Raw genomic sequence first — 20,749 nt, forward strand, 5'->3', positions numbered from 1 at the left:
ACGGACTGACAACAGTGGCTGGCGCCAAACGAGCAAGCATAGGTGATCCGAATCATCATGACACTTTTAAGCCTTTAATATTGGACAATGTTCACTACATTGTTATCCAAGACAATAAAGACAATTCTAATTTTAATTTGAAATATGAAAATAGTTCTTTCCAAGTCCAGGAATAGAATGTAAATTTGCTTATGCTATTATTTTTCTTTGTTAAAAAAAGAAAGAAATATTTTTTCTTTTTTTTTATTAAAAAAAATTCTTAAAGCACATCAAGTTATTTCCTGTATGGCAGATTTTACAATTTTCGTTTTAATTTTGAAGTATTATTTGTGTTATTTTACAATATTTGTAGCTATTTTTGTGGATAAAAACAATTTTCAGACTGAGGAGATCAGTGTATACGATCTGTGATGTCCTTTTTGTGCGCGTGCACGCGTATTTGTTCTGTATAAAACCCAAGAGATAATAATACTTTTTCAAACTTCAATTAGAAAATAATACTTAAATATAACAATAAAATCGAAGACAGAGTATTAGCTTTTTAGTATCCCAACCAGTGTTCCCTCTAAGCTGCGCCAAATTCTCAGAGCACAAGAAAATCCAGCCAGCGCACAAAAATCAGGGCTCAAAATTACTAATTAAGAAGCGACTTAAGTCAAAGTTACAGAGCATGAAGGTCAAAATACACGGGTTCCCCTGACGTTGGGTCCTAAATGCGGTATTTTGAAGTCGAGTTGAAGTAGAACGAAGTTGAGTAAAGTTAGTAGAGTTTGTCGAGAACCGGCTTCTTCGGCTCGGCTCAGTAAAAGGAACCGGCTCTTTCGGGTCCCAAACGGCTCTTCGGGTTGTTTTTGCTTCTTTCATCCCAACATGACCAAATTTTATGTAAAATGATGCACAAAATGACTTAAAGGAATGGTGGAATAGAACAAAAAAGAAACAAATACCAAAATGAAAGAGTAGTGAAAAGCTGAGAAAAAATGAAACAAAAGGAAGAGAAAAAAAGAAGGAAAAAAAAGAAATAAAGAAAAGAAAGAAATGTAAGAAAAAAGTAAATAGAGAACAAAAAGAAAAAAAGTAACAGCTCGGAAAAAATAAACTGTTGGAATAATGTACATAAGTTATTCAATTTCACTATCATTTATGTGTGTTATATGTTTGCTTGAAATACTGTGCTTACAAAATAGGATGTTCTCACAAGCAAAGTTTCCCACTGCACTCTAGAGAGAACCGATGGTGTGAATAAGTTACAGATTTTACCCAAAGAGGCACGGATCTCTTCTTGACTAATTAAACAGAGTTAATCATTCACATATCAAATAACAAGTGTTTGCACGAAAACGGGTTTCGACCGGACAGTTAACTTTCAAATGCATTCCTGTTTAGCAGTCCGAAACCACCTTGTAATTAGGAAATGCCTTTCTCTGAATAAAAGGCAGGGTGGCGAGAGACTGCTTCGAAGTAAGTTGGCGGCACTGTGGTAAAAAGCAGTCTCTCGTTTGCTTCCCTGCAGATAATTATACACAATTCTCTCTGTCTCATCTCATTAGCTACACCGCTTATCCTCAGTAGGGTCGCGGGGGTGCTGGAGCCCATCCCAGCAATCATTGGGCAGTGGGCAGGGGACACCCTGAACTGGTTGCCAGCCAATCGCAGGGCACACAGGGACAGACAGCTCACTCGCTCATTCACACCTAGGGACAATTTGGACCGGCCAATTCACCTGAAATGCACGTTTTTGGAATGTGGGAGGAAACCGGAGTGCCCGGAGGAAACCCACGCAAGCACGGGGAGAACATACAAGCTCCGCACAGGAAGTCTGGAGCTGGATTTGAACCCACGCAGGAGGTTCCCAAGACATGAACTGTGCCGCACATGCGCTAACCACTGCGCCGCCGTTCATGGGAACCTGTCGTGGGTTCAAATCCGGCTCCAGACTTCCTGTGCGGAGTTTGTATGTTCTCCCCGTGCTTGCGTGGGTTTCCTCCGGGCACTCCGGTTTCCTCCCACGTTCCAAAAACATGCATTTCAGGTGAATTGGCCGGTCCAAATTGTCCCTAGGTGTGAATGAGCGAATGAGTTGTCTGTCCCTGTGTGCCCTGCCATTGGCTGGCAACCAGTTCAGGGTGTCCCCTGCCCACTGCCCGGAGATGGCTGGGATGGGCTCCAGCCCCCCCGCGACCCTAATGAGGATAAGCGCTACGGCTGATGAGATGAGATGAATTCTCTCTGTCCTTTTTGTATACAGGTTTTTTTGTTAAAAGTGTTGGGGTTCAACCTGACATAAACACAATGATTTTTTTTTTTTAAAGGAATTGAAAAAAAAAAGTTGGAAAAAAACACGGAAAAAAGAAGAAAAAGTTTGTGTTGCATTCAAATAATTTCCAATGATACCAAGTGAATCTTGTTGCCAACATTGTATTTCCACTAAAAATGTGATTCAGTACAGTTGTGTATCGTACTACTAATGACTTAGTTGCCACACTTGGGATTGCCGTTGCTCACTGTTGTTTCAAGCGTTGCTCACCGATTTTGTGTGTACGCTCACGCTTGTGGAAAATGACAAGGAACATTGATCTCAACCCTTTTATAATAAATCCATAATTTGTTTCTAACTTTATTTTGAATTGTAAAGTAAATAAACAAATATAGGATACATAAAAGACTACACTTGCACACTGTTAAAGCATTTATTAGATGTCATATATGAAAAGCAATCGTGAGACTCATAGCAAATGTTAGCCTATTAGCATCATTGCTCCAGTCATTTTTAAAGGACAAGTAGAAAAAGAAGCATTTTTAATAAAACTCAGATGACTTCGAAGCTTAATTAATGTACCGTAAATTCTGGACTATAAGCCGCTACTTTTTTCCCAAACGTTCAACCCTGCGGCTTATTCAGTGATGCGGCTAATTTATGTCATTTTTCAAACGGCTGCCAGCGGCGCTCGAGTACAAAAGGTAAGATTTAGACCGGTGGAATATATGCGCCGAGGAAGACTGCAACTTCTTAGCTTGTGCACAATTTAAATTAGCGTAGACATATCCTCATCATGCAAATTGCAAAAAGAAAGGCACATGACGCAGCTTTCAAGCTAAATGCAATCGGGCAATCCAATACAGAAGTAAACAGAGCTACTGCACGTAAACTTTACTTTGCGACCGTGTTGCTAGCGTGTTTTTGATTAAGGGAGCGTGGAACAACATCCGTATGACAAAGCCTCTTTCCCGTATCGGGGAAGACGACTTTGATGACGTCAGTTATAAGGAGGAAGATGAGGAAGGTTTACCATGATTTTTACAAGTACGGTATGTTTTTTTAACAGACCCGTTTACTGTGTTGCCAGCGTGTTGCTAGTAGCGTTTTGCTACCCTTCACAGGCACGGTTTGGGATGAAAGTTATAATATTATTATTAAAGCTTTGAAAACTCTCTCGGTGTACCGTCTTTCTTTGTAAATATGTGTAACCATGTATAATATGTATTTGCAACTGTATATTTTTGTCATGTATTTATTTTAGAGACTTATTTTGATATGTTTTCCACGGGCGAATCAAAAAGAAGGGGCAAAAACAACGGGGCTGACGGGAAGTGGAGTAAAGGTGAGACGTGTTTGTGGATGCAGCCGACAATAGTGGATATATATTTTTCCCACCCTTACCTTTGGAAATATACATTTTTTTTCCCTTGGATTACTTTCAATTGGACCCAGACTCTGCAGGTCTGCATCAAACCTTAAGTACCGGTATCATTTTCCGTTCATTTTGCCAGCTGTGGTTTTTGGACTGTGTACTTTATATTCAGTTACAATCGCGGGACTCAAAGTCGGGTTTGGGTTAAATTTGTGATTGTGTTACATATTTTAACATGGGCCCATGCCGCTTATATACAGGTGCGCCTTGTATAAGTACAAAAGCGGTTATCCTCTTAAAATGTGGTGGGTGCGGCTTATAATCAGGTGCTCTATAGTCCTGAATTTACGGTACGTTCATATTTTCTCGCACAATGATCATAAAGTAACCCAACAAACACGCTCAAGTCCCTGATCTATTTACAAAAATGCTCTGAATTCCGTTCCCCCCAAAATAGTGAGCGAGGCACATGTTCTCGAGGTACAAAATAAAAAACGCAAATCCAATATTTCAGTGAAAAGAAAACGGTTGTCGTTACAAAGTAAGAAAACATCTTGATACACGGTAAAGCATATATTCCTATTTACACGAAATTGCCACGCAATAGCTACTTTGACTGTTTATTACTTTGTTCCTTTTTACACGTGTTGGCAATGAAATTGCTACAAAATGGATGCTTTAACTAGCACTTGAAAGGTTTTGTGGAGCTGGAAACGTGTTTAAATTAATAGATGGCTGCAAAAAAGGGGTTCTCAACATGGGGTCTGCATTACTTAGGCTTAGTACTTTTGCTTTGGGTTAAATAGGTAAGATCCAAGCATTAATAGTCCTTAACACTGAAATGTTCTTCATCCCTTCTTTAAATTGAGTTAGCTTGTAACTCGGAAAATACTCCTCTTTTGGCAGGGTTCAAATTTTAAGAACCCTGTCCTCAGACCAGCCTAAGAAAGCGTCCGATAGATCCCCAAACACTGACGTTCGGTTGCCTTCAAATCAGTTTCATGGTAAATCTTCCGCCGTCCCCACCATCACCGCCACCACCCATGGAGGAGCGAGGAACAAAGTCGATGGTGGCCGTGTGCTTGATCTGGCCTTTACTCTGGCTCCAGAAGAACATGAAGATGAAGCAGATTGCCACCGAGCTGAGGAAGGACAGGAACCCCATGGTGGTGGCGATGATCAGGGTTTTGGCGTCGAAAGGGTACGGCTTCGCCAGTTCGGTTGAGGAATTGGTTGCTTGAGCAATCGGCGGGTCTAGCCAGTCGTCTTCTGCGAAGAACGGGATGGTTCTGTTTGGAGGGCCGCCCTTCACGTAAAGCCCGACCGTGATGCTGTCGTTGCCGGCGGCATTGCCCGCCAGGCACTGATACGAGCCGCTGTCGTGGACCTGCGCAAACCGCACCTCCAGGGTGCCGTTGGGTAGAGCCCTGATTCTTCCCACCGGAGAAACCACGTTCCTGTGTGATGAGATCCAGGTGATGGACGGCGAAGGATCGCCTTCTGCTCTGCAGGAGAAGAGAACGGTGGTGCCGTCTTCCACCCTGGCTTCCTGGGGCCTGCGGTCCAGGATACGAGCGGGTCGGCAAGTGAACACCTTTGGCAGTTCCTTTTCGGAAAAGTCCCTGAATTCCCTCTGCTTCGCGGTCTCGGGGGACGAGCACGTGGGTTGACGTCCGTCAAAGTGCAAGCGTAGTCGTCGTCGGGCAACCCAGAGGAGGCGGCAGTCGCAGGACAGGGGGTTCCCGTCCAACCTCAGTACCTGAAGGTTTCCCACTGAGTGCAAGGTGCTCTCCTCCAATGTTGTCAGTTGGTTTGAAGTCAAATTGAGCATGCGGAGCGAGGCGAGGCCCTTAAAGGCTCCCGGTTCTATTCTCAGTAGGTGTCCCCCAGCGAGGTGTAATTCTTGTAGTCTCTGGAGGTCTCGCAAGAGATTACCTTGAATCACAGCAATGGGGTTGTAGGACAGGTCGAGCAAGCGCAGGTAGACGAGGTGACGCAGAGCTGAATATGGCACTACACTGAGGTTGCAGTTGCTGATGACCAGAGCGGTCAGGTTGAGTCCAATCAGGCTGTTACCGGCCACCGTGTCCAGTGACGGCCAATTGGCCAGGACGAGGGTGTGCAGCCGGTGCAGGCGGCGAAAAGCGTTGTTTGGCAGCGTAGAGATGGTAAGGCGCAGCATGCGCAGGTACGTGAGGCTTGGCAGTTGGGACAACGCTTCGGTGGGAATGGACGTCAAATTACTGCGATTGATGTTGAGCTCCTGTAAGTTCAGCAAACCGTAGAACGCTCTCTGGGAAACGAACACCAAGTCATTTTCCTCGGCGTCCAGCGTCTGCAGATTCACAGTCTCTCTAAAGGTGTAGTCCAGGAAGACCAGAATCTCGTTCCGGCTCAGATCTAGATAACGCAGACCAGACAGTCCTGAGAAAACGCCAACAGGGAGGATCTTGAGACGGTTGTGTTTTATCCGAAGTGTCCTAAGGTTCTGCAGTCCCTGAAACGCTTCCACCTCAATCATGGAGATCATGTTGTTACTGAGGTCCAGGTCTTGGAGTTCATGTAGCCCAAAGAATTGCCGGCGCCCCACTGTCCTAATCTTGTTGAAGGTTAAGTCCAAGTGCTTTACATCACCGGGAAAGCCGTCAGGGACGGAGTTCAAATGTTTGCCGGAACAGACGACTTCCTTCGCCTCCGACCGACACGAACAGCGAGGAGGGCAGCTTCCGGCGGAGACTCCCACTCCCAACTGGAGCAGGATGCTCCATGCGACCAGTCGACCCACAGACTCTGCAAACATTGTGCCCCCTTTCTGAAAAGACAGGACATGAGTAGGGTGTTGTTGCACAGAGGCAAATCAGACTCTTTGCTAAAGTACCGTGTCAGTGCCCGACTGCAGGGGATCATAACCAGTGCCGGTAATGTTGGAGTCCACCTCGGGTCTGAGGGTTTTCTGGCTTTCTGGTCATCGGCATTTCTTTAGCATTGCCTATAAAAACAAATAGAAGTAGAACTTTGGTGAACAAATCAGACATGTCACATCCCAAGCTTCGGAAAACAAGTAACAATCAGAATGTCTTAAAACAGGGATGTCAAAGTCAATTGCACAAGGGGCCAAAATTGGAAACACACTTAAGGTGGCGGGCCAACCAGAATAATCATTTATTGAACACACTTAAACTGAATGTTTTTGGAACATAAATATGAATAAAAACAGACAAGAATATTACATTTAAACCTTAAATCACTTATACAGTATTTATTATTTTGCTCTAAATAAAAATAGCTTGTTCAATTATACAACTTAGAACTTAACATTAAAATAGCATTCAAATTCCTTTGCTCCTATGTCAATGTATTCATTAAAAAACTTAAATATCCCAAAAGATTTTGCTCTCCTTAATATAGCTCCTATCAAAAGTAGAAATATGAAAATGCTACACAAATTATTTTGTAAAAACGTCACAACATTCTGAGAACAGGGAGCCTGATGCGCTTACCTTTGGCGCAGACGGAGTAGGGCGAGCGATGGGAGGGAGCGCTTGCACATTTTGCATAGCTCCACCCATCCCTCCCACTCACCCAATCAAATAACTTTAAGTTCTCTTCCGGTGTTTTGGCGTATTTACAGTTTGTTCTGTGGATTCATCATAAGGTATCTGAACACTGAACACAGATGATATAGTGATCTTTTATATAAAGGATTCTTTAGCGTTGTACAGCCAAAACGAGTTTTTTTTTTTGTGATACTTTGACTGTAAATTGTAGTGAAAACGTGCCCTATACATTCTGAAAAGTACTGCATTATTGTTCAGCCATGGTTTGGCTTTGCGTGTATCCAAACAGGATCAATGGCTCAAGTTTTGAATGAGATGGAGAAAATTTGCATGCAATTAAATTCTCTGAGCCGTAGGTACTCATAGAAAATCAAAAATCAGGGCTCAAAATTACTAATTAAGAAGCGACTTAAGTCAAAGTTACAGTGCATGAAGGTCAAAATACACCGGTTCCCCTGACGTTGTGTCCTAAATGCAGTATTTTGAAGTTGAACGAAGTTGAGTAAAGTAAGTAGAGTAAGTCGAGAACCGGCTTCTTCGGCTCGGCTCACTAAAAGGAACCGGCTCTTTCGGGTTCTAAACGGGTCTTCAGGTTGTTTTGGCTTCTTTCATCCCAACATGACCAAATATGATGTAAAATGATGCACAAAATGAGGAAGGGGGTAATAGAACAAAAAAGAAAAAATACCAAAATGAAAAAGTAGTGAAAAGCTGAGAAAAAAGAAACAAAAGGAAGAGAAAAAAAGAAGGAAAAAAATAGAAAAAAAGCCACAAAAAAAGAAAAGAAAGAAATGTAGGAAAAAAGAAAATAGAGAACAAAAAGAAAAAAGTAACAGCTCGGAAAAAATAAACACAATGAGATTTTTTCTAAAGGAATTTAAAAAAAGTAGAAAAAAACATGGAAAAAAGAAGAAAAAGTGTGCGTTGCATTCAAATAATTTCCAATTATATCAAGTCAATCTTGTTGTACTTCCACTAAAAAATGTGTTTAAGTACAGTTCTGTATCTTACAACCGACTAATATATCAGGAGATAAAAAGAAATGGATATCTTGTGAAAGAATTGTAAGAACAGATGATGTTTGTAGGCCATACAACCTTTGCAATAATACATGAGTCAATTTATTCAAGAGTGAAAAAATAATTTTGCATTGCCGGAAACAAAATGTAACTGGATATCAAGTTTTGGACATGGGGCGGCAGTAGCTCAGGAGGTAGAGCGATCGTTTTAGGATTAAGGGATCCCAGTTCGAATCCCGGCTTGTCCGTGTTACATGTCGGAGTGTCCTTGGGTAAGACACTGAACCCCTAACACCCCCAATAAGCAGGTTAGCGCTTTTCATCGCTGCACAGATTACGGCCGCTATTGGGAAATGTGCTTTGGGAAGTCTTGACTTGAAAAGCGTTATATGTGGGCCTTTACTCCGCCGGGTGGAGTTAAAGAGCCTCATGGCATGAGGAAGAAAAGAACGCTCAGACCCGTGGAAAATTACAGGGAACATTGCCCGCGAGCAATAGGTTCGTTTGACACATGTGTCTTAGAGTTTTAGACTTGCGCCGACATACCCTACGCACATTTGAACTTTAAGAACAGAAATTTCGACTGCTACCATTCGTACTCTGGTCGCAGTTTGCGGTCACATCATTAGCAGAGTGATTTTTGCAAATTCCGGCCGTCCTGCTGACTAAATGTCACAAATCAGTCCAGGTGAAAGCTACACAAATAAGCAACAGCGGGGAGGCGCTGGTCATAAAACATTCATATCCTAGCAGCTGTGTGCCGGAGCGCTTTATCATTAGCCTGGATAGATTAGAACTGCCTAAGGTGTGTTTACTGTACTGGTACACTCTTTTTCCTCATTAGCGAGACATTTCAGTGCACTAAAGGTCTTAGGGAGAGAATGGATTTCTTTCCCTATGCATGGCACAGAGTTGGGTGGGGTTACTTTAATTTGATTACTTTCAATGACTTTTGGATGACTCCAATAGCAAATATGCTACAAGAAACTAAATATAAACAAAATGATGACTCACAACACGCGGTAAGCTTTCTCTCCTGGCTTTGATCTCCTGCAAAACTAACATAAAATGCAGGGTTGGGTAGGGTTACTTTAACTAGATTACTTTCAATGACTTTTGTATTACTCCAATAGCAAATATGCTAATAAAAGACAAAAGAAACTAAATGTGAATAAAATGATGACTCACAACACGTGGTAAGCCTTCTCTCCTGGCTTTGATCTCTTTGATCTCTGGCAAAACGAACATAAAATGCGACAGAAACAAAATGAAAAGAAATCCAAACAGCTTGCTAACATCATTTTTGCCGTTCTATGTATTCCATTACTCCCCAAGCCTGCACAACATTTAGTACTTTTATTCATATTGAGTTTCTTTTGTCTTTTATGAGCATATTTGGTATTGGAGTCATCCAAAAGTCATTGAAAGTAATCCAGTTCAAGTAACCCTACCCAACCCTGCACATCAGTATAGGTCATTCCTCTTATTCTGTGCCAGTTGAGTCCAAGAAACACTAAATAATCTATTTTTTGTTATACTTTTAGAATATTTTCTTGTATACTTAACTGCTCTCTACCATAAGACCTAGCGATATGTATGCAGGATAAATCCATTTTAAATAAATTAATTGTTTGACAAGATTGAGAAATGAAATTGTGAGAGACAGAACTGGAGTAGGAGTGGAACTGAGCAAGCGTGTGGATGAGAGAGTACTGGGTTGGTTTGGACACATGGAGAGGATGGATGAGAAGCTAAGGTTGAAGAGGATCTACAGAGCAGAAGTCAATGGAAGGAGACCGAGAGGAAGCCGCGATTGACGTGGATTGATGGTGTTACGAGTACACTGTAGGAAAGAGGTCTAAATGTAGTCGAAGTGAGAGCTCTTGTTGGTGATAGGAATGAGTGGAGAGGTGTTGTGAAAGGATAGTGGGATGTTCTATGATGCGGAAGGGGTAAACCAGTGAAAGCTGTTGAACAGAAGAGTGCGTTGTGTCACCCTGACTTGAGTGACATGGCCACTTTCTTGTGTCCCATTTAACTATGGAAGGACAAAAGCATGATCCAACTTAGGTGCCTAACTTGTTTGGGTTGGCCATGGTCCAAAAATGTTTATGTGTGTTTTTTGCTATTTTTTCCCTTTTTTTCTTTTCTTTGTTTTTGTAAATGTGTTTGTCTTGCTGTCGGTCACCCCTGTCGAGGGATATGACCAGGATAGATAGATAGATAGATAGATAGATAGATAGATAGATAGATAGATAGATAGATAGATAGATAGATAGATAGATAGATAGATAGATAGATAGATAGATAGATAGATAGATAAATAGATAAAGAGAGAAAGAGAGAAAGAGATAAAGAGAGAAAGAGAGAAAGATAGATAGATAGATAGATAGATAAAGAGAGAGAGAGATAGATAGATAGATAGATAGATAGATAGATAGATAGATAGATAGATAGATAGATAGATAGATAGATAGATAGATAGATAGATGTCTAGATAGATAGATAGATAGATAGATAGATAGATAGATAGATAGATAGATAGATAGATAGATAGATAGATAGATAGATAGATAGATAGATAGATAGATAGATAGATAGATAGATAGATAGATAGATAGATAGATAGATAGATAGATAAAGAGAGAAAGAGAGAAAGAGATAAAGAGAGAAAGAGAGAAAGATAGATAGATAGATAAAGAGAGAGAGAGATAGATAGATAGATAGATAGATAGATAGATAGATAGATACATGTCTAGATAGATACATGTCTAGATTGATAGATATAGATAGATAGATGTCTAGATGTCTAGATAGATAGATGTTTAGATGTCTAGATAGATACATGTCTAGATAGATAGATATAGATAGATAGATGTCTAGATAGATGTCTAGATGTCTACATAGATAGATGTCTAGATGTCTACATAGATAGATGTCTAGATGTCTACATAGATAGATGTCTAGATGTCTAGATAGATAGATGTCTAGATAGATAGATAGATAGATAGATAGATAGATGTCTAGATGTCTAGAGAGATAGATGTCTAGATGTCTAGATGTCTAGAGAGATAGATGTCTAGATGTCTAGATAGATACATGTCTAGATGGATACATGTCTAGATAGATAGATATAGATAGATAGATGTCTAGATGTCTAGATAGATGTCTAGACGGATAGATAGATAGATAAATGGATAGATGTCTGGATAGATGTCTAGATGGATGTATAGATAGATGTCTAGATAGCTAAAACTAGACAAGACTTTTTTGACCCTGACTCCCACCTCTTTTTTGCTCCCGTCTGTCCCCCAGCTTCGACCTGTTTTTGATCCTGACCACGTCTACTCTCCCGTCCCGGCTTTGGAACTCTTTTTGTCCCCGACCACGTCTACTCTCCTTTCTTGGCTTACGACTCGCTTCCGACCCCCAACAACGTTTGTGCTCTGCTGTGGACTGTGAACTGGAGCAGGAGATCGTAGTGTAGTAGACGGAAAAAGAGGTCTTTCACCGGGACGGAAGAGCAGAATGTGGTCGGGGTCAAAAAATGAGTTGTTAGCCGGAACGGGAGATCAAAACGTGGTCGGGGTCAAAAAATGAGTTGTTAGCCGGAACGGGAGATCAAAACGTGGTCGGGGTCAAAAAACAAGCCGTAGCCAGAGACAAACAAGAAATCAGGAACGGACAGGTGGAAAACGGCTGAAAAAACGGGACCGACGGGATTCTGAGTAGAAAATGTTTGCCTGGTGAAAACAGAAGTCTCTCATCTCATCTCATTAGCCGTACCGCTTATCCTCATTAGGGTCGCGGGGGGCTGGAGCCCATCCCAGCCATCTCCAGGCAGTGGGCAGGGGACACCCTGAACTGGTTGCCAGCCAACCGCAAGGCACACAGGGACAGACAACTCATTCGCTCATTCACACCTAGGGACAATTTGGACCGGCCAATTCACCTGAAATGCATGTTTTTGGAACGTGGGAGGAAACCGGAGTGCCCGGAGGAAACCCACGCAAGCACGGGGAGAACATACAAACTCCGCACAGGAAGTCCGGGAGCTGGATTTGAACCCACGACAGGTTCCCATGACATGAACTGTGCCGCACAAGCGCTAACCACTTCGCTGCCATGCTGCAATTGGACTATTTTCAATAGAAAAGTAATTTAGAAAATGGGCATGTTCGTAATATTATTATGATGAAAAAAATATGTCCATTTTGGTGCTTCTTTTAGTCTTTTTTTATGCTTTTTGGCACTGGGAACCTGCTTCCTTTCATAACTTGATGTGAAAAAGAAAAAAAAAAGTATACGCACATGTATGTAGGTCGAGTACAAAGCAGATGTCGAGCGAGTGAGAGAATTCTGCACACAAGACAATCTGACAACCAAATTATCAACAGACAGATGATAAAAAAAAACGCACTTCTCTTGTTTTTAACACAAAAATTGGACTCTGAGTTGTCAGGGTCCAGTTCTGTCCAGTTCTAGAGATGGCCAAAGGAAAATTCAAAAACCTCAGCATACAGTTGAGTTTCATCTGGATAGAAAAAAACGGATATTATACTTGCGAATAATATCACGGAAGCATATGGATAGTGAAAAGAAGGGGACCAAGTACTGAGCCCTGTGGAATGCCACAAGTAACACTAAAAGGCTCAGAAGCCATGCTCCCTCTAAGCTGCGCGTGTGCACAATTGCGCACTACCCAGAGCTTTTCTGCGCACAAGAAAATCGAGACAGCTCACAAAAATCAGGGCTCCAAATTGCTAATTAAGAAGCCAATCAAGTCAAAGTTACAGTGCATGAAGGTCAAACTACACGGGTTCTCCTGACGCTGTGTTCTAAATGCAATATTTTGAAGTCAAGGTCGAAGTAGAACCAAGTTGAGTAAAGTCAGTAGAGTTTGTCGAGAACCGGCTTCTTCGGCTCGGCTCACTAAAAGGAACCGGGTCTTTCGGGTCCCAAACGGCTCTTCGGGTTGTTTTTGCTTCTTTCATCCCTACACGACCAAATATTATGTAAAATGATGCACAAAATGACTTAAAGGAAGGGGGGGAAATAGAACAGAAAAGGAAAAAATACCAAAATGAAAAAGTAGTGAAAAGCTGAGAAAAAAAGAAACAAAAGGAAGAGAAAAAAAGAAGGAAAAATTTAGAAAAAAGCCAGAAAGAAAGAAAAGAAAGAAAAAAACAAAAAAATAGAGAACACAAATTAAAAAAATAACAGCTCGGAAAAAATAAACACAATGAGATTTTTTTTAAAGGAATTAAAAAAAAATAGAAAAAAAAAACGGAAAAAGGAGAAAAAGTTTGTCCGGGGGGAACCATGAGGCCTTCCCCCTGCTATGAGAATTTTTTCTTTTCAAAGATTCCACAACAAACTGTTTTTGTTATTTATTGGGGCAAAAATATAATTCTGACACACTATGAAGTAACTCCTTTTTCTTGAAATAAGTTGATTATCTTAAAAACAGGCTTATTGATCAGCACTTCTTAAGATCTCCTTTGGTAGTCAGAAATGCGATTTTATTCTACCACAAATGTTTATTTTGTCATTGATTTGATTTTCCTTTCCTTATAAATAAATAGTAGTTTGTTCGGAATCCAACCAAGAAGCATTATTTGTATGTGTCACAGTTGCCATGGCGCCCAATTGGCCCCACCCGTATGGCGCCAGCTGCGGCTCATTGACAGATTACCTTTCCGTCTATTTAAGCTCAGTGCTCTCATTCTTCTTTAGTCAGTCCGTCAACGAACCTCTGCCCCGCAAGACGTGGGTTTCAACTCGGCCCTGTTCCTGTTGGTATTTCCAGCCTGGTATTGTTCCCGTTTATTTGTGTCCTGTTTAATATCGGTTTCCAGTTTCGTTCCCTTCCATTTATATCCTGTTTATTACTCTCTCCAGTTTTCGTTCCTGTCTAGTGTGTCCTGTTTTATTTCGATATCTTGTTTCATTATTAATGCTGTCTGTCCCGTCCTGTCCGGTATCACCCCCATCTGTCCGATATCCACTCGGGCAATAGTATCGATCTCGTCGGTCTCTGGCTTCCTGTCCTTCCACGCCAGACCCATAAAACAAAAGACTTGTGTGAGAACAAGAATGTTATGGTAATAGCTAATCACTCAGCTTTCCACTTAAGCATACATTTTATCCTTTCTCAATCACAAAAACTCACGCATGATTGATGAAATAATGTTATGACAACAGCTAATAAATCAATCTCCACCTTGACGTGCTTCCCTGGTCACGGTTGCCATGGCGTCCAATTGGCCCCGCCCATGTGATGCCATCCTCGTCTCGTTGACAGACTGGCTTTCCGTCTATTTAAGTTCAGTGCTCTCACTCACCCTTTGTCAGTCTGTCAACAAACCTCTGCCCCGCAAGACATGGGTTTTGACTCTGTCCGGTTTCCTGTCTATTTTCGTCCTGTTTATTTTTGAATCACAGTTTTGTTCCGATCTAGTTTGTCCTGTTTTATTTCGATATCCTGTTTCATTATCAATCCTGTCTGTCCCGTCCTGTCCGGTATAACCCCCCTCTGTCCGATATCCACTCGGGCAATAGTATCGATCTCGTCGGTCTCTGGCTTCCTGTCCTTCCACGCCAGACCCATAAAACAAAAGACTTGTGTGAGAACAAGAATGTTATGGTAATAGCTAATCACTCAGCTTTCCACTTAAGCATACATTTTATCCTTTCTCAATCACAAAAACTCACGCATGATTGATGAAATAATGTTATGACAACAGCTAATAAATCAGTCTCCACCTTGACGTGCTTCCCTGGTCACGGTTGCCATGGCGCCCAATTGGCCCCGCCCGTGTGATGCCATCCTCGTCTCGTTGACAGACTGGCTTTCCGTCTATTTAAGTTCAGTGCTCTCACTCACCCTTTGTCAGTCTGTCAACAAACCTCTGCCCTGCAAGACATGGGTTTTGACTCTGTCCGGTTTCCTGTCTATTTTCGTCCTGTTTATTTTTGAATCGCAGTTTTGTTCCGATCTAGTTTGTCCTGTTTTATTTCGATATCCTGTTTCATTATCAATCCTGTCTGTCCCGTCCTGTCCGGTATAACCCCCCTCTGTCCGTAATCCACTCGGGCAATAGTATCGATCTCGTCGGTCTCTGGCTTCCTGTCCTTCCATGCCAGACCCATAAAACAAAAGACTTGTGTGAGAACAAGAATGTTATGGTAATAGCTAATCACTCAACCTTCCACTTAAGCATATATTTTATCCTTTCTCAATCACAAAAACTCACGCTTGATTGATGAAATAATGTTATGACAAAAGCTAATAAATCAGTCTCCACCTTGACGTGCTTTCCTTGTCACGGTTGCCATGGCGCCCAATTGGGCCCGCTCATGTGATGCCATCTGCGGCTCGTTGACAGATTGGCTTTCCGTCCATTTAAGTTCAGTGCTCTCACTCACCCTTGTCAGTCTGTCAACAAACCTCTGCCCCGCAAGACATGGGTTTTGACTCTGTCCGGTTTCCTGTCTATTTTCGTCCTGTTTATTATTGATCTGCAGTTTTGTTTCCCGTCTAGTTTTTCCTGTTTTATTTTGATATCCTGTTATCAATCCTGTCTGTCCCGTCCTGTCCGGTATCGACCCCATCTGTTCGATATCAACTCGGGCAAATGGTCTCGATCTCTGCGGTCTCTGGCTTCCTGTCCTTCCACGCCAGACCCATAGAACAAAAGGCTTGTGTGAAAACAAGAATGTTATGGTAATAGCTAATCACTCAGCCTTAAGTTCAGTGCTCTCACTCACCCTTTGTCAGTCTGTCAACAAACCTCTGCCCCGCAAGACATGGGTTTTAACTCTGTCCGGTTTCCTGTCCGGTATCGTTCCCGTCTATTTTTTTCCTGTTTATTATTGATCTGCAGTTTTGCTACCGTCTCGTTTGTCCTGTTTTATTTCGATATTCTGTTTCACTATAAACCCTGTCTGTCCCGTCCTGTCCGGTATCGACCCCAACTGTTCTAAATCTACCCGGGCAATCTCGTCGGCCTCTGGCTTCCTATCATTTCACGCCAGACCGCTGCCTCCCTATTTCCCTTAAAATAAAAGGCTTGTGTGAGAAACGTCACGCGTTTGGGTCCTGATCCTGTTCTGGTTCATGCCAGTATGTCTATTTTTCCTTCGGATGAATCGATCGTTATCAATGTCCATGAACTGCAAAATTGATATGGTATGGCTCTTTTGTGATAAATACAAATACAACAAAGAGGATATTTTGGATTATTTCTGATGGTAGACCGTTCCATTTTTTTTTAGGGTTAAGATGCAAAAAGTTAAGTTTTCATTCCTTCATTTTGATTTCAGTGAAGCCAATCGTGTCCGTCATCACGATGATAACCTCATTGTCGAATTATTTTTAATACGTGTCACTCGGCACCTTCTATTTTAAGGGAGGCTTTATCCGGACGGTCACAAGATATACTCTTGTTAAATCAACTTGAATTAATAGACTGCACTTATGTTAGGTCCACTTTTTATAGCTGACATTAGAAAAGTCCTATTGTTAAATAAAGTGAACTGAGAGTCCAGTCGGTAAATTAGAATTCAATAAATATTGATTATTAGCGCATTGTGCGGCACAGTTCATGTCATGGGAACCTCCTGCGTGGGTTCAAATCCAGCTCCAGACTTCCTGTACGGAGTTTGTATGTTCTCCCCGTGCTTGCGTGGGTTTCCTCCGGGCACTCCGGTTTCCTCCCACATTCCAAAGACATGCATTTCAGGTGAATTGGCCGGTCCAAATTGTCCCTAGGTGTGAATGAGCGAGCGAGATGTCTGTCCCTGTGTGCCCTGCGATTGGCTGGCAACCAGTTCAGGGTGTCCCCTGCCCACTGCCCGGAGATGGCTGGGATGGGCTCCAGCCCCCCGCGACCCTAATGAGGATAAGCGGTACAGCTAATGAGATGAGATGAGATGAGAAAAATAGATCATAGATTGTGAATTAAAATGATTTTGTTTCACTGGCAGGCGATTTTATTCGTTTCAAATATTTATTTTTCGTTTCAGGATTTATTTGAAAATATAGGAACGTAAGCAGAAGGCCCTATGTGGAGTTTGCATGTTCTCCCTGTTCCTGCTTGGGTTTCCTCCGGGCGCTCCGGTTTCCTCCCACATTCCAAAAACATGCATGTCAGGTTAATTGGCTGCAGTACAGTTCTGAGGTCATGAGATCGAACCTTCCTGTGTGGAGTTTGCATGTTCTCCCCGTGCTTGCGTGGGTTTCCTCCGGGCGCTCTGGTTTCCTCCCACATTCCAAAAACATGCATGTCAGGTTAATTGGCTGCAGTACAGTTCTGAGGTCATGAGATTGAACCTTCCTGTGTGGAGTTTGCATGTTCTCCCTGTGCTTGCGTGGGTTTCCTCCGGGCACATCGGTTTTCTTCCACAATCCAAAAACATGCAGGTGCATTGGCTGGTGTCCCCTGCCCACTGCCCGAAGACAGCTGAGCTGTGCTCCATCACCCCCGCGGCCCTACTGAGGATAAGCGGTGCAGATAACGGAGGGATGGTACCGACTGAGTTAAACGTCTACAATCATGTCATAAGACATTTTCAATCGAGGCCTGAGTGTTAAACCTGAAACGCTTTCCAAGTCACTGAAGATCTTTACAATCTACTTCACACTCGTTCGCTCACACTTCAATGAAAGGCCGCTTTTTGTGCCATCCGCCTATTTTGTCAATCGTTTCGAAAAATATAAACAGCGAATGGCGGCCGGAGCATCCATCTTGGTGACAGGACATTCCCGGATTCCTGCGCTCTTATGTTGTGATCCCATTTGATCCCGGCTGGCGAGTGACACAAACTAGCAGGTGGACAATGTCAAATGTAGACGTTGGGGGATCTATGTCAGGATTCCCTCTCAAGTTTTGATCCCTGCTAGATTTTCTGTCGCTAGGCCAGGGGTCGGCAACACAAATTTTTTAAAGAGCTGTATTGGACTAAAACCAAAACAAAGAAAAAAACTTTATATTAGCCTTATTCTCATGCCGTGAGGCTCTTTAACTCCACCCGGGCGAGTAAAAGCCCATATTAAACCCCACCCCCACATTTGGATATTATCCTATTTTTATGACAGAGTAGCACTATTGAAATACTCTATAGCAGGGGTGTCAAACTCAATTTACCTCGGGGGCCACACGATAGAACAAACATTCTCCCGGGGGCCGGACTAGTATATTAGAGGGAAAGGAAAAGAGAGAAAGAAATAAGACAAAGTGAAGGAGAGAAAAAGAGAGAGGGTGGGACAATGAAAGAGAGAAAGGGAGAAAGAGAGAGAGAAGAGAGAGGGAGAGAGAATGTGAGAAACAAAAAAGATACAAAGACAAATAGTGAGAGAGGGGGAAAGAAAGAGAGAGAAAGAATGATATCCAAAGAGAAATAGAAAGAGAGAAAGAGGGAAGGAGAGAAAAGAGAAGGAGAGAAAGAGAATGGGAGAAGGAGAGAAGGGGAAAGCAGGAGAGAGAGAAAGAGAGAAAATGAAAAATGGAAGAGGGGGCAAAAGAAGGTAAAAAGACACAGAGAGAAAAAGAGACAAAGAGAAACAAAGAAAGAGAAAGAGACACAGAAAGTGAAAGAGAGACACAGAGAGTAAGAGAAAAAGGGAGGAAAAGAGGGAGAGAGAGAGAGAGAGAGAGGGAGAGAGAGAAAGAAAGGAATACAAGTACAGTGTCTTTGTGAGAGGTACCTGGCTTTGGCAACATCAAGTGGACTTATTTAGACCTGCAGCTCGTTTTTCCCTTGCACTTCACTGAGCGTTGTCTCGCGGGCCGGATTCAATGCCTTAGCGGGCCTGATCTGGCCCCCGGGCCGCATGTTTGACACCCCTGCTCTATAGCAAAACGTTATATTGGGTATTTTTGTATTCTATATCTTTATTATATTATTCGGCACAAAATGTTAAAAGAGCTGTATAGGACCAAAACAAAAACAAAGAAAAAAACAAATCTTTATATAAGCCTTATATTGAATGCAACACATCCATATACACTATATAAGCATAATATGAAAATGACGAAATTAAATGGAGAATGATGCACCACATGACTACTCTACTTGTCAGGACCAGAACAGGAACAGGACCCAATCGCGTGACGTTTCTCATAAGTTGTATTAAAGGAAAGAGGAAGGGCTGCGCCCGCGATCCGGCGTTCGCTAGTCTTCCGTAGCGAGCGATGGCGGTGTCAAGGACGGAAAAACAGGTCGATAGCCGGGACGGGAGAGCAAAAACGTGGTCGGGGTCAGAAACGGGTCGTAAGCCGGGATGGGGAAGCAGAAGTGGTCAGGAAAAACCGGTCGTAGCCAGGAACGGACGGGAGCAAAAAACGGGACAGGCGGGAGTCGGGGTCGAAAAGGCTTGCGTGTTTTTTGTGTGTTTATGTTCGTTTTATGTGTTTATGAATTTCAGTATGTTTTTATATATATTTTTGTGTATGCTTACGGACGTTTTGCCCATATTAACGTATGTTTTAGTGTCTTTTCACGTACATTTTTGTGCGTTTTTACATACAGTTTTGTGCGTATTTACCAATGTTTTGGTGTATTTTTACGTACGTTTTGTGTACTTTTACGTACGTTTTTACGTAAGTTTTGTGCGTTTTTGTGTGTTTTTACTTAAGTTTTGTGCGTATTTACCAATGTTTTTGTTTATTTTTATGTACGTTTTTGTGCGTTTTTACTTAAGGTTTGTGCTCATTTACCTATGTTTTTGTGTATTTTTACGTAAGTTTTTGTGCGTTTTCACGTAAGTTTTGTGGGTTTTTACTTAAGTCTTGTGATTATTTACCTATGTTTTTGTGTATTTTTACGTAGGTTTTTGTGCGTTTTTACGTACATTTTTGTGCGTTTTTACATATGTTTTTGTGTGTTTTTACGTACGTTTTAATGCTTTTTCACGTAAGTTTTGTGCGTATTTACCTATGTTTTTGTGTATTTTTACGTACAATTTTTGTGGGTTTTTACTTAAGTCTTGTGATTATTTACCTATGTTTTTGTGTATTTCTACGTTCGTTTTTGTGCGTTTTCACGTACGTTTTTGTGCATTTTCATGTAAGTTTTGTGTATTTTTACGTACGTTTTTGTGCCTTTTTACAGTTTCGTGTATGTCTACGTATCTTTTTTGTGTTTCTACGTACGTTTTTGTGCGTTTTCACGTAAGTTTTGTGCGTTTTTACATATGTTTTTGTGTGTTTTTACGTATGTTTTTGTGCTATTTATGTACATGCTGATAGCTATATTATAATTTTATTAATTGTTTATTTTGGCTGCAGTTCAAGTGTAGGATACGTTTCAAATTCTTTGACATACAACAACTTATTTTAAAAGTAACTGAAAGAGTTATTTTTCTTGTTTACTTTTACTACAGAGTATCTCAGTTACTAACTCAGTTACTTTTTGGAAGAAGTGTCGAGTAACTTTAGGTAATTACTTTTTTAAAGTAAAGTGCACAACTCAGGTACCATTTGTCCTGCTAAAAAAATTTGGGGGGGAAAAGCGCCAGGGAGCCACTCCGCAGATCTAA

The 20,749-nt window shown here is 41.8% G+C and overlaps 1 protein-coding gene across 3 annotated transcripts in view; it reads right to left on the reverse strand.

The window, feature by feature from the left end:
- Positions 1 to 3,729: 3,729 nt before the first annotated feature.
- lingo4b (leucine rich repeat and Ig domain containing 4b) overlaps positions 3,730 to 20,749 on the reverse strand; it is a 45,113-nt gene continuing 28,093 nt past the window's right edge. For 2 of the 3 annotated variants that reach the window (XM_088327589.1, XM_088327586.1), the window contains exons 2-3: positions 6,511 to 6,621; positions 3,730 to 6,444 (exon numbers count right to left, since the gene is read on the reverse strand). In XM_088327589.1, the coding sequence (XP_088183715.1) occupies positions 4,621 to 6,432 (1,812 nt within the window). In that variant the 5' untranslated portion in view covers positions 6,433 to 6,444; positions 6,511 to 6,621 and the 3' untranslated portion in view covers positions 3,730 to 4,620. The remainder of the gene's footprint in view (positions 6,445 to 6,510; positions 6,622 to 20,749) is intronic. The other variant, XM_088327588.1, reaches the window with a different exon arrangement.

This window comes from Urocampus carinirostris, chromosome 2 (assembly GCF_059441175.1).
Source record: "Urocampus carinirostris isolate Australia breed hairy pipefish chromosome 2, RoL_Ucar_1.0, whole genome shotgun sequence".
In the NCBI taxonomy this organism is placed as follows: Eukaryota; Metazoa; Chordata; class Actinopteri; order Syngnathiformes; family Syngnathidae; genus Urocampus; species Urocampus carinirostris.